The sequence below is a fragment of the Carcharhinus amblyrhynchos genome, chromosome 18, assembly GCF_965287045.1.
Source record: "Carcharhinus amblyrhynchos chromosome 18, sCarAmb.v2.hapA, whole genome shotgun sequence".
NCBI classification, from domain to species: Eukaryota; Metazoa; Chordata; class Chondrichthyes; order Carcharhiniformes; family Carcharhinidae; genus Carcharhinus; species Carcharhinus amblyrhynchos.
In genome coordinates, this window is record NC_137341.1 from 21632094 (window position 1) to 21646392 (window position 14299).

The 14299-nt window shown below is 44.0% G+C and overlaps 1 protein-coding gene across 6 annotated transcripts in view; it reads right to left on the bottom strand.

Moving 5' to 3' along the window:
- arhgap17a (Rho GTPase activating protein 17a) overlaps positions 1-14299 on the bottom strand; it is a 156062-nt gene that overhangs the window by 15918 nt on the left and 125845 nt on the right. For 4 of the 6 annotated variants that reach the window (XM_080206524.1, XM_080206526.1, XM_080206527.1 and 1 more), the window contains exons 15-18: positions 13918-14009; positions 13007-13160; positions 7023-7040; positions 6226-6456 (exon numbers count right to left, since the gene is read on the bottom strand). In XM_080206524.1, coding sequence (XP_080062650.1) covers positions 6226-6456; positions 7023-7040; positions 13007-13160; positions 13918-14009 — 495 coding nt within the window. The remainder of the gene's footprint in view (positions 1-6225; positions 6457-7022; positions 7041-13006; positions 13161-13917; positions 14010-14299) is intronic. The other 2 variants (XM_080206525.1, XM_080206529.1) reach the window with 2 other exon arrangements.

The following is a 14299-nucleotide window of genomic DNA, read 5'->3' on the forward strand; positions in this document are numbered from 1 at the left end:
CCATCCCATAGGAAAATACCCAGCTAATGGAATGGGTATTTTCCTATGGGATGGATAAGGTTAAGAAGAGTTTACTATTACAAGGCAGTTTAGAGGAAAAATCTACCATTTGTGCATTTAAGCAATGCTGATAGTGTCACATTCAATAGTTTATAAATACCTGAAGAATTCCTGTAGTTGCATGAATCATGTCTCCATAACCAGTAATGCAACAGAAAGCATGCCTATTTTACCCAATGCTGGAAATTGAAAATAAATTAAATTGAGGTACGTTTGTTATAATGCTAGCTTGAGAGGGGGGTCAAATATTTATGAATTTCATTTAAAATAAAAACATCTGGAATTTTCATACTTCTTTAAAAGATGCTGGCCTAGAATTTCTTTGAGCCTAAGGTATATGTGAAAGGACAGGATTTGGATACAGCATCTGAGGAGGCCAGGTCTCTGTCTCAAAGTAGCCGCCACATGGATTCCATTTGGGAACGTTATATTTGTCCAAAAATGTGTGGGTTAGGTTGATTGGCCATGCTAAATTGACCCTAGTGTTAGGAGATTAGCAGGGTAAATGTGTCTGGGGTTATGGGAATAAAGCCTTGGTGTGATTGTGGTCAGTGCAGGCTTGGATGAATTGTCTCCTTCTACACTGTAGGGATTCTATGATTGTTACCTCTGCCTGTCTCTGATGCATTAAAAAACACTGGAAGGGCAGAAGTGGAACCTGCAGAAATGTTGCAGGCTAGATTCAGACTGAAACACACCAATTCAAGAGTTCCTCTGGTCCCAGTGTAATTGGTCTAGTTGAAAAGGAGACACTTGACATGTGCTCTGCGTTTTCAACTAGGCCTATCAGACATGCCTCATGCAATCTGTTTAGTACTGCTCCCCATCTCCAAGTAGCTGCCCAGAAGTTAATACTGTTGGAACTGCCATCATGCATATGTTCTTACCCCAAGATCTTCAACTGTGTCAAGGGCTTGGGACAGTGGCAGAGTCAGGATCACTTATTTTGAGTCCACTAATACATGATTTCAAATGTCAAGTTCTGGTTCTTTTTGTTCAATTACTTCTGCACTTAGTGTAACCTTCCACAGAACAGCAATCAACTACACTTGGGACAACAATGACTTCTAGTTGGTAAAAAGATTCCATGTCACATAACTGATAAAATACTTGATATTCAGTCTGCTGATGTTCTAAACTTGTTACCACCCTAAAGCTAGAAAAACCAGGCAAAGACCCAAAAACTTAGCGGCACAACATCCGATCTACAAGATGGTCAAACATTTACTATTTACTAGTTAAAACTGGTTTTAGAAGCCCCACTCCCAAATGAGCAAGCAAGCTTTAGAGGAGGAGGAGACTGCTCTGACAAGGTTGAATTTCGCACTACCAATGAGTTCCAGAAACAGTTCAGACTGGAGCTGCCTTCAGAGTCTTGTCATATAACATTGGTGTGAAGGTCTGCTATTGATGCAAAACTGGCCTATTGAGCAACTGGAAGTTCCACATCTTTGTTAAGACCAGTTGAATACAGATGTTCACAAACTGTCTGCTACAGGGTTCAGTGTGAGCATGCAAATTCTTTTCAAAATCGATATGGAGAATACGGCCGAGATAAAATCCTAGAATGTCACCTATGCTGATGCCATTGCACTATTGGCATGGGCGTCAACATTTGAGTAAGCAAGCAGAATGCTCACTAGTGACCTGGACTACTGGAATGCTGCTTCTGTGCTTGGTGCCTCCACCCCAATTTAAAGTCAAAGCGTGTTCACATTTTCTTTTTGAAACAACACTTTCAGGTAAGAACTCATTTTCTTTGTGGAATCCAATTTACCCATGACCCCCACGCAAAATACTTAGACATCCCCTTTGACAGGAATCTCACTTATCAGATTCATCTCATCACCACTGTCCAAATGTAAAAACAGCATAAACCTGGTTCCAAAACCCACTGGAATGACATGTGAAATTAAACACAACCATAATATATCATACTTTAAAAGTGGCTCTAGTTTATGCTGTAGAATAATATTCTTTTGCCTCATGGTCCTGTAGACCAGCAGCTAAATGTGGCCATGACAATTTTTCAGGAATCCTTAAGTCCATTTCAACTAAGTGGCTCCCATTTTATCTCACAATGCCCAGGTTACATTCAGTGCTATCATGGTCCATGGGATGAAACAAAATCATGGGCAACATCGTTTGTGAAGCCCTAATAAATCCATCAAGAAAACATCCAAAATTGTGCCAACCATTTTGAGAAGCAGCAGCTGATATTCATGCAACTGGTATCAAATCACTATTTTTAATGCATCAGAGACAGGCAGATAGACAAAATCATGGGAAAAGGCAGAATAAAGAACCAGCATCTCAAAGCTGTACCATTGAAGACAATGGCCAGCACTCAACCAAATCCTTACAAGCTACGGACAATGCAGCCACCTGTTTTACAACGAGGGACAATCTGGTGAGATTGTAAGCCAGGAATCTCTGACTGTGGAATACATTATGTTAAATTTCCAACTAAGATCTGTTGCAGATGGCACTTTATTTCTCCACTTCGCATCACAGAAGACCATCAAGTGAATAGCCAACCACATGTCCTATTATAAACTTTCCCCGACATGCATAAGTAGCTGTACACTGATATGATATTGCATTTGAGGAAAAGCTATCTTTAAACTTTCATGTATTTAGCACCAAAAGATCTGTTGCAATAAATCCACAAAATACAGTCAACAAACTGGATATTGCTATGACTTGTTGGACTGTTCATTAAACACAAGTAGCCCTTGGGACAGATTTCAGGTAGTCCGTTTCATAAAGGGTCCAATCTGACTTTTTTCTAGGATTGTTAGGTTGGGATAGGTGTTTGCATCAATTTAATGTATTTGGGTCCATTCCCAACCATACATAAATGTCAGAAGATCACATGCAACATATCAAATATTGCAATCTGAAAATACCAACACTAAAAGAAACCGAAGAATGTGATGGCGAGTTGCTGAGAAGTTAATGTTAATGTTAAACATGAACTACTTGACTGTTTCTACAGGAGTTCATGCACAGATACACACAAACACAAGAATTTGAAAATTTAACTGCAGTGCAGGGACAATTCTATTAGAATCAATCATAAAATTACCTCTTTAAAAATGAGCTATTTGTGACTAATCAAGCATGATGTTAGAGGAGGTGGTGGAAATGTCACTTCCAGGGGCCTTGGCTAATGCTCGAATCCCATCAAGGCAGCTGGTGGAACTTAATTTCACTTAATAAATCTGGAATTAAAAAACTAATCTCAGTTGATTGCCCCATCTGGCTAAAAAAAAAAATCAATAAGAAATTCTGTCACTCTTACCTATATGTAACTCCAGACTCTCAACAACGTGGTTTACTCTTAACTGCGTTCTGAAATACCACTCGACTATATCAAACTACGACAAAGTCTACAAAAGAGAATGAACCCGGACAGGCCACTAAGCATCCACCTAGGCACCATAAATGACAATATAAATGACTAGGTCAAAATCAGCCCTGTTGATCCTGTAAAGTTCTCCAAACAGTGCAAGGAGAATGCAATAAATAGAGTTAAGCAATCCCTCCCCATCAGATCAGGTCTAAGCTCTGCAGTCTTGCCACATCTAGATGTGAATTATGATGGATAATTAAACAACTAACTGGAAGAGGGTGCTTCACAAATATTCAAATCCTCAATAATGGGAGAGGCCTGCACATAAATACAAAAGGCAAGGCTGAAGCATTTGCAACAATCTTTAGCCAGCAGGATCGAGTGGATGAAACTCAGCCTCCTCCTGAGGTCCCATTCATCATAGCTGTCAGTCTTCAGTCAATTCGTTCCACGTGGTATAAAAAAAGCCTGAAGACACTGGATACTGCAAAGGCCATGGGCTCTGACTAAAAACTTGTGCTCCAGAATTAGCTGCACCCTCACCTAAGCTTAGGACAGACAGAACACTGGCATCTACATGGCAATGTGGAAAACATAATATAACAGCCAGGTGTCAGGTTTAGCAATAGTTCACCAATCACTGTACAAAAGAGATTTGGGCTTTAAATGAACAACCAGCAAGATATCACATTACAATGAGTTTTAAGGACATTTGGCATAAAAGGTACAATAAGAGACATTCACTTCTAGTTGAAAAAGGAGAAACATCAATAAACCTAAGGTTCAAAGCACAACTGCTAATGTAAGAATTACAATGATCATCTCCATAAAAAACGTGAGAACAAGTAGGAACTGGCACCCATTTACGCAATTAATTTAAGGTGGTTCCCAAAAGCAGCGGATATTTAGTATATAGAGAAAAGGCAAGGAATTCGAATGAAAAAGACAGCTGCAAATGGCTAATAAAAATGGCAGAGTAGGATTTGAGAGTCAAATGGCTTGGTCCTGTTGCTATGATCTGAACAAAGTTTACAAATGCAGACGTTAAGGACACATTATCAAAGTCTGTAACATTAAATGTAAATCTGGGTTTATTTCAAAGTAAAGAGTAGATTCCAGAAATAGGTAAAGAGTAAATTTCAGAGTAATAGGATTTAGCATCATGCCTGCATTTGTTTACTGAAAGAGCTATCCATTTTGTTCCACTGCCTTGACATTTCCTCATACGCTAATATTTTTATTTTTCAAATTTGCATTCATTTCTCCGAAAGGGTATTATGAATGCTGTTTCCAACACTGTTTCTGGCAGAACATCTCTGTGCAAATATCCTAAATTCTCCTCCAAATTTATCTGGTGATGCACTTGGACGACAAACTCATGGAAAAATGGAAATACTTTTTCTCTATTTACATTATTCAAACCAGTTTAAATTTTCAACACTGCCATGGCCAAGAATCATATAGGTTTACAAAACACAAGGCGGCTCAATGCTGGAACAATCACAAACTAATCCCATCGCAATCCAAAAATTAATCCCAAAATCTCTTTATTCATATAACAACGAATATTGGAAATAATCTTGGGTAGAGAAGACAAAAGGACTAGGGTCATTCAAAACTCAACCGGATTCTTAGGGTTTTGGAAGGAGAAGCTTTCATGGATGAGATAGTCTTTTATTATTCCTAAACATTGTTATTTGAAACATTAGGTTTTAGTCTATCATGTCCTGTAACAATCAGATGAAGCTTCTTTTGCTCACTGTCTTCAATGCAGAAGATGGATGACAGTCAAGAGTGACAATGTACATAGAACAGGAGGAGGAAATTCAACACCAAGCCTATTCTGCTTGTTACATTCGGATTGGGATTGCTGTGGGAGGGAAGAGGACACATCCTCAAATCTTATCTATGTGGTTGATTGTTCAGAAGTGTGAGGTAATTCATTTTGGTAGGAGTAACAGATGTGTTCAGTATAGGGCTAATGGGAGGACTTTGAAAAGTGTGGAGGAGCAGAGGGATCTAGGTGTTTGTGTACATAGATCCCTGAAAGTTGGGAATCAAGTAGATAAGGTAGTTAAGAAGGCATACGGTGTCTTGGCGTTTATTGGTAGGGGGATTGAATTTAGGAGTCGCAGCGTTATGTTGCAACTGTACACAACTCTGGTGCGGCCGCACTTGGAGTACTGTGTGCAGTTCTGGTCCCCACATTACAGGAAGGACGTGGAGGCTTTGGAGAGGGTGCAGAGGAGGTTTACCAGGATGTTGCCTGGTATGGAGGGGAGGTCATATGAGGAGAGACTGAGGGATTTGGGGTTGTTTTCGCTGGAAAGAAGGAGGCTAAGAGGGGATCTTATTGAAACATATAAGATGATTAGAGGTTTAGATAGGGTGGATAGTGATAGCCTTTTTCCTCGGATGGAGAATGCTAGCACGAGGGGGCATGGCTTTAAATTAAGGGGTGGTAGTTATAGGACGGATGACAGGGGTAGGTTCTTTACCCAGAGGGTGGTGAGGGATTGGAATGCCCTGCCTGCTGCGGTTGTAAATGCGCCTAGTTTGGGGGCGTTTAAGAGATCTGTGGATAGGTTTATGGACGAAAAGGGATTGGTTTGGATTAGTGGGTCAGTGTTTTTTAAAAAAAAAACTGGTCGGCGCAACATCGTGGGCCAAAGGGCCTGTTCTGCGCTGTAATGTTCTATGTTCTATGTTCAATGGGGATTGTCATTCAGATTTGTTGAGTGATGAAAATTCCCAGATTTCCCTTAATTGCCTTTCTTCTAATACAATGTCTCCAAGTGGCATTTTCTTACCTGTATCCATCAGTTTCTTGAGGTTGAGGCTCAGTCACCTTAGTAGCAGTATGAGGAGCAGCAGCAGCTGCTGGGTTAGAGTCAGGGCCTAACCCTGATGGCTGCTGCTCATTGTTAGGTACAGCCTCAATAGGAGGGGGAGGCGGCTGGACAGTTGGACATGTGTGCTTCCTGATCAGAGTACCAGCTCTGCGAGGATTCAACTGAGGCTCAATAACTTTTACACCCAGGCTACAGAGAGAAGAGAGAGTGAACACAGACGATGCATATCGCAGCTAACAAAGTATTTCAAAGACAGGTACAATGAAGTACCAGACAAGGGAAGAATGCACAGCACAACAAAGCTTGGACTTGGATGTGGGAAAGCTTTTAGTCATGATCTAAGGGTGCAAGTTAATACATACAGCCCACAGACTAGATGATTTGACTTGAACATGACAATTTCAAAAAAGCACAGGCACAAGCAAATGTGGAACAGTACTGGGGTTTAAATAAGTCACATTGACAGGCCTCCCATTTGAGTGCTTTCCAACAAGGATGAGCTAACAAGGCAAAAATCTAACTCCTCTTTGTTAAACATTAAAAGATTTGTCCCCAAGTTCTCTGCACATCAATTTCAAGTCGGATATGAACATTTGGACAGCTATGCCATGGACTCAGTTGCTCAAACAGAAGACGCTACGCCTTTTAGACCAGCTGTCTGCATGCCCAGACATGCATCAACATATTGCTTTTACCATTAGCCACATAGAAGAGAGGCACCCTGCAAAACAAGGGGAGAGCTCAAATTATAATACCTTGATACCTTCCTTATGCTGCAAAAAGGGAACATTTTTATTGGGGGGGGGCAGGAGAGAGGCACATAGAGAACAGTTATTGACCATCTGTATCAGAACAATTTAGTGAAACATTTATCAGCGTGAAGATACAAATCATGAACTCCAGGGATGTCATGAAGGCCAACCAGACCCTAACAGTTTTTCTGTTTTGGCGTAAGTGCAAGGATAAGGTTCTAATGACACACTGGAAAGCTTTTATCAAAGCAAACTTTATGTAGCAATACAGATTAACGATAATGAATGAATTAGCTTAACGTTTACTAATTGAAATAAATAAAAACGATAAAATACAATTTTTAACTGCTAAACAATAAGTCTGAACTCAAGTATATACTCCTCTTACAGACTTAAACTTCTATTCAAAATCAGTTTGCGACACAGAGGCTCATGCACTTGTACTTCAGCCACCAAAACTCTCTGGAGTGTTCTGGGAGCGCGCGTGCGCGCGCCAGAGAGAGAGAGAGAGAGAGAGCGCGCGCGCGCGCCAGAGAGAGAGAGAGAGAGAGGGGGCGGGCGCGCCAGAGAGAGAGAGAGAGAGAGGGGGCGGGCGCGCCAGAGAGAGAGAGAGAGAGAGGGGGCGGGCGCGCCAGAGAGAGAGAGAGCGAGAGGGGGCGGGCGCGCCAGAGAGAGCGAGAGGGGGCGGGCGCGCCAGAGAGAGCGAGAGGGGGCGGGCGCGCCAGAGAGAGCGAGAGGGGGCGGGCGCGCCAGAGAGAGCGAGAGGGGGCGGGCGCGCCAGAGAGAGCGAGAGGGGGCGGGCGCGCCAGAGAGAGCGAGAGGGGGCGGGCGCGCCAGAGAGAGCGAGAGGGGGCGGGCGCGCCAGAGAGAGCGAGAGGGGGCGGGCGCGCCAGAGAGAGCGAGAGGGGGCGGGCGCGCCAGAGAGAGCGAGAGGGGGCGGGCGCGCCAGAGAGAGCGAGAGGGGGCGGGCGCGCCAGAGAGAGCGAGAGGGGGCGGGCGCGCCAGAGAGAGCGAGAGGGGGCGGGCGCGCCAGAGAGAGCGAGAGGGGGCGGGCGCGCCAGAGAGAGCGAGAGGGGGCGGGCGCGCCAGAGAGAGCGAGAGGGGGCGGGCGCGCCAGAGAGAGCGAGAGGGGGCGGGCGCGCCAGAGAGAGCGAGAGGGGGCGGGCGCGCCAGAGAGAGCGAGAGGGGGCGGGCGCGCCAGAGAGAGCGAGAGGGGGCGGGCGCGCCAGAGAGAGCGAGAGGGGGCGGGCGCGCCAGAGAGAGCGAGAGGGGGCGGGCGCGCCAGAGAGAGCGAGAGGGGGCGGGCGCGCCAGAGAGAGCGAGAGGGGGCGGGCGCGCCAGAGAGAGCGAGAGGGGGCGGGCGCGCCAGAGAGAGCGAGAGGGGGCGGGCGCGCCAGAGAGAGCGAGAGGGGGCGGGCGCGCCAGAGAGAGCGAGAGGGGGCGGGCGCGCCAGAGAGAGCGAGAGGGGGCGGGCGCGCCAGAGAGAGCGAGAGGGGGCGGGCGCGCCAGAGAGAGCGAGAGGGGGCGGGCGCGCCAGAGAGAGCGAGAGGGGGCGGGCGCGCCAGAGAGAGCGAGAGGGGGCGGGCGCGCCAGAGAGAGCGAGAGGGGGCGGGCGCGCCAGAGAGAGCGAGAGGGGGCGGGCGCGCCAGAGAGAGCGAGAGGGGGCGGGCGCGCCAGAGAGAGCGAGAGGGGGCGGGCGCGCCAGAGAGAGCGAGAGGGGGCGGGCGCGCCAGAGAGAGCGAGAGGGGGCGGGCGCGCCAGAGAGAGCGAGAGGGGGCGGGCGCGCCAGAGAGAGCGAGAGGGGGCGGGCGCGCCAGAGAGAGCGAGAGGGGGCGGGCGCGCCAGAGAGAGCGAGAGGGGGCGGGCGCGCCAGAGAGAGCGAGAGGGGGCGGGCGCGCCAGAGAGAGCGAGAGGGGGCGGGCGCGCCAGAGAGAGAGGGGGCGGGCGCGCCAGAGAGAGAGAGAGGGGGCGGGCGCGCCAGAGAGAGAGAGAGAGAGAGAGAGGGGGCGGGCGCGCCAGAGAGAGAGAGAGAGAGAGGGGGCGGGCGCGCCAGAGAGAGAGAGAGAGGGGGCGGGCGCGCCAGAGAGAGAGAGAGGGGGGGCGGGCACGCCAGAGAGAGAGAGGGCGGGCACGCCAGAGAGAGAGAGGGCGGGTGTGCGCGCCAGAGAGAGGGCGCAACAGCGAGAGCGAGAGAGACAGCACCCAAACTCTCCCAGCAGATTCGAGAGAGAGAGAGAGATAAAGATACCTCTTACTTCTTTCAGGACCAAGCAGGAACCACATGCTTTTCCCTGTAAACTCTCTAATCAAAATCTTACTCTGAAACCCCAGGGGAAAAACCGAAATAAATAAAATGCATTAAAACAAACACATCTCTAGCTATAATCAATTATTAACCTGCATTCTCAGCATATTTGGCATAGTGTAAATAGCTGAATTTTAAACAAACCCCCTTACTAGAAACATGATATCAGTGCAAAAGACGTGCTGGTTAGGTGCACTGGCCATGCTAAATTCTCCCTCAGTATACCTGAGCAGGCGCCTGAGTCTGGCGACTTGGGGATTTTCACAGTAACTTCATTGCAGTGTTAATGTAAGCCTACTTGTGACACTAATAAATAAACTTAAACTTCAGGTAAAGTATCAACACATCAGTGATGTTCAGAGCTGAGTCCAGCTCACTCACTTGCAACAATTCCCAATTTACACCTCATGAAGTTGCAGAACCACAGTGTGCATTTAATAGCTTCCTCCTGACTACCTTGTACAAGCAAGGCACAGGAATCGTGGTTAAAGTCTTCACACAATCTTTCTGAACCTTGTAAAGGTCGTTCAGATCAGGGCTCAGCATCAGTATCAGTCTATGTACCAACTCAAAGGCTATGATACTGAAAGCCACTTATTTGGCAGAGGATTTGCAATGGCAGGCTGGAGCAAGCCCATGGATCCATCACACATTGAATAAACTTTACATGAACCAAGAATTTCAATTGTATTGCTTTAAAAATTCTTTAAAATAATCAAAATGCATGTAAGCATCATATCTTTTCCCAATGTTTAATGGGAATTTTTGTTAACTTTGTCTATGAAAATAAATGAGGAAAATAGATACAATGGAAAATGAAGTGAAAAATTCTCCAGTAAAATGTTTGGCTTTTCTCTAAATTGAAAAGCTGAGTGAAATGGTGCATTTTTAGCAAAGGCAAGTAAACATAGTGAGGGTATAAAACTGCAAAGTACAAAATGAGCAAAAACTTCCCTGCACTGACAGTGCACTACCTTTCTTGAATAAATGTGGTCTAAATCTAGTTGCCTCTTTTATGTTAGCTTAGTTTAATTGGTATTATCTTCAGCATAGAAGATTGTGGGTCAAACTTCTGCAGGGATACAGGCATAAAATCCAGGTTAGCACTTCAGTGTTCCATTATCAGAGGTGCAATCTTTCACACTAAGAATTAGATTAAATCATAAATCAAATCAAACTAGGAGCCCCATCTCCTGCAGAAATTAACAAAGCATTCCCTTTGCACTATTCAAAAAAGGCCACCTTCCCAGCATCCTATGTTGCCATCATCAAAAGCAGATTGTGGTTATTTGTTGATTGTAGGAACTTACTGTTCACAAATTGACTGCTGCATTAAAGCAGTGATGCGCACTTCAAATAAAAGAATAATTCTAAAACATATAGGGACATTCCCAGGTGTGATACAACATTACACAGGAATGTAAGAATTAGGAACAGAAATAGCCCCTATTGTCCATCCATCCTGCATGGCCATCAAAAAAGATCATGGCTGATCTCCAATTTCAACACCACTTTCACATTCAATTCACACATCCCTACATCGCTTGATTCTCTTGAAGTGCAAACATCTTTTAATCTCAGCATCAATATGCTCAACAATTAAGCATCCACATTTGTCTAAGGTATGGAATTCTAAAGAGTCACAACTCTCCGAATTAAAAAATTTCCCATCTCAGTCCTAAATGGTCAACCGCTTATCCTGGACTATGTCCACTAATTCTAAAATCTCCAGCCAGGGGAAATAGTCTCTCAGCATCGATCTCGCCAAGATGCACTTCAGTGGGATCACCAACAATTTCCTGGAGGTTAACATTGACCAGAAACTGAACTGGTCTAGCTATATAAATACAATGGCTACAAGAGCAGGTCAAAAGATAGGAATCCGGGAGTAGCAGCCAGCTTGATTGTTTTTGGAAGGAGGACCATTCACGAGGGCAGCACAAGTGGCTAGCACAGCGCCAGGGACCTGGGTTCGATTCCTGGCTTCGGTCACTGTCTGTGCAGAGTCTGCACATTCTCCCCAATGTCTGTGTGGGTTTTCTCCCACAGTCTGAAAGATGTGCTGGTTAGGTACATAGGTCATACTAAAATTCTCCCTCAGCGTGCCCAAACAGGTGCAGAGTGCAGCGAACAGATGATTTTCACAGTTACTTCACTGCAGTGTTAATGTAAACCTGCTGGTGATACTAACAAGTAAACTTAACATTAAGCTCTTACCACCTCTGATGTACTATGGCAGCAGTGTGGACCATCTTCAAGGGGTGCTGCAGTAACTCACCAAGGTTCCTTAGACTGCTCATTCCAAACCCAGGCCATCATCATCTAGATGGACAAGGGCTGCAGAAATCTGGGAACACCACTATCTGGAAGTTCCCAAAGTCATTCACCATCCTAACTTGTAAATATATCACCATTTCTTCGCTGCTGTTAGGTCAAAATTTTAGAACAACATGACCTCATTTTTCTCCACATTATACTCCACTTGCCCACTCATTTAATTTATCATGAGCCCATCTATTGCACTAAACTTTTGTGAGACACCTTATGGAATGCCTTTCAAAAACCCAAATATATCACATCCACTGTTCCCTTAAATCTACCCTGTTATTGCGCAAACACCATTTTCCTTTCAGAAAACTATGAGAACCAAAATGATTTCTGCAGCCATCTCACTCAGAATGCAAACCTGTTTCAAGAGACTTCTATTGTTAGCAAAAATGTGCCATAGAAATTAATTACTTTCTCCCTTATTTCCCAGCTTTCACTGGACCCTTACTTCCCCACTATTTGTTTTTTTATGTCTTCTGCTGTGAAGATGGATACTAAATAGCTGTTGATTTTCTCAATACCTATGACAGTTGTTCCTGTCTTTGCCTCTAAGAAACCAATGCTTACATTCTTCACTCTCTTTTTGCATTCTTCTTGAAGCCCTTACAATCTATTTTAACATTACTTGGGAGTATGCTTGCACATTCTATTTTCTCCTTCTGTCAATTTTTGATCAATCTTCTATGATCTCTAAAACTATCCGAAACTTCAGTTTGCAGTACTAGAAGTCTCTTCTTTTAGTCAAATACAGTCTTTAACCTTTTTTGCTGGCCAGGAATGAATCATTTTTCCCAAACAATTTATATTTTTCAATGAAAAATATATTGAGAATTGTGAAATGCTAAAATGTTTGCTATTGCTTACCGATTATATCTTTTAATATAATTTCTTAATTTACCTTGGCCAATTTGTCTCATCTTTATATGATTATCTCAATTAATTTTAATATTCTAGTTTTAGTCTTACGTATATCACTTACAAATTCAAAATGAAATTCTGTCATATTACGATTATCGTTCCCCAAAGGGTCCCCAGAAATGTGATTATTAATTAACCCTGCCTCATTACACAATACAATATTTAAAATAACCTCTGCCCTTATTGGTTTTATGATGCATTATTTTAAGAAACTGCTCTGAATGCATTCCACGAAATCTCACAACCTACTTTGACAATTTGATTTACCCAATCTATACGTAGATTAAAGCTCTCTACCGTTATTGCAGTGCATTTATTACAAATTCCCTTATTGCTTGATTAAGACCTTTCCTACAGTATGGTCCATATACTATCCATAAGCATAAATAAATTCATACATAAATTTAAGCTGTTTCCTTTGTACTTGCAAACATACCTTTCTTTTTTCAGTAAATCTTCAACTACTCCCACACTTACAGGCCTCTTTCTCTCCAGTGTGCCACTATCATAATCACCAATAATGGATAAATTATTAAGGTGATTGGCAGGAGTCATTGGTGTAAACATGCCTGATACATTGAAATCCAAATCTATTGAAACAACAGGAAAAAAAGAGTAAATACCTCCAAGTGCCACACAGTAGTGGTTAAATCAGTTTAAAAGAAACTGCAGCAGCAATTCATGAACTCAGAAATTGGTGAAAAGAAATAGTACTATTAAGATAAAAATAAAATACTTCAAATGCTGGAATCAAACAAAAACAGAAAATGCTGGAAGATCTCAGCAAGTCTGACAATATTGATGGAAAGAGAATAGAGCCAAAGTTTCGCGTCTGAAAGCTTCTTAAGCTCTGACAAACGGCAGAGTTCTAACAAAGGGTCATCCAGATTCAAAATGTTAGCTCTATTACCACAGAACCCTAGAGTGCAGGAAGAGGCCCTTCGGCCCATCGAGTCTGCACCGACTACAATCCCACCCAGGCCCTACCCCCATATCCCTACATATAATACCCACTAATCCCTCTAACCCATGCATCCCTGGACACTAAGGGGCAATTTCTTAGCACGGCCAATCAACTTAACCCACTCATCTTTGGACTGTGGGAAGAAACCAGAGTACCTGGAGGAAACCCATGCAGACATGAGGAGAATATGCAAACTCCACACAGACAGTGACCGAGCCGGGAATCGAACCCAGGACCATCTATTCTCTCTCCATAGATGCCGTCAAATCTGCTGAAATTTTCCAGCATTTTTTGTTGTTGTTGTTGAATGGTACAATTAACGTTACTTGTCACTGCATTGCGAAACAAACCAACACAAAAAGACAATACCAGTTAGTACTTACCATCTGGGAAGAACCAATCTGCATGCTGGATTATTGGCTCAATGATCGTAACTACTTGGACAGAGGTAGCTGCGGCCATGTCTGCAAGCGTTCTTCAAAGAATAAAAATTGGTGCACGTTTATAAATGTTCAAAGATATAAAACTTGTTCATACTGGAGATCCCAAAATCATCATTTGCACAATATCTGTATTGCAATTTTCAGACACAGAATATTCCTCTGAGGACACAAGTGTACACAAAATGGGATATGTGTTTGACCTCCAGAAATCCTGAAATGTTCATATAGTTTGCCATCCAAATATCACCACAGTTGATGAGCTGGATCATAAGTTCTATTGTAGCAGCTAATCTGACAATATTGAGCTTGCCAATACATAACC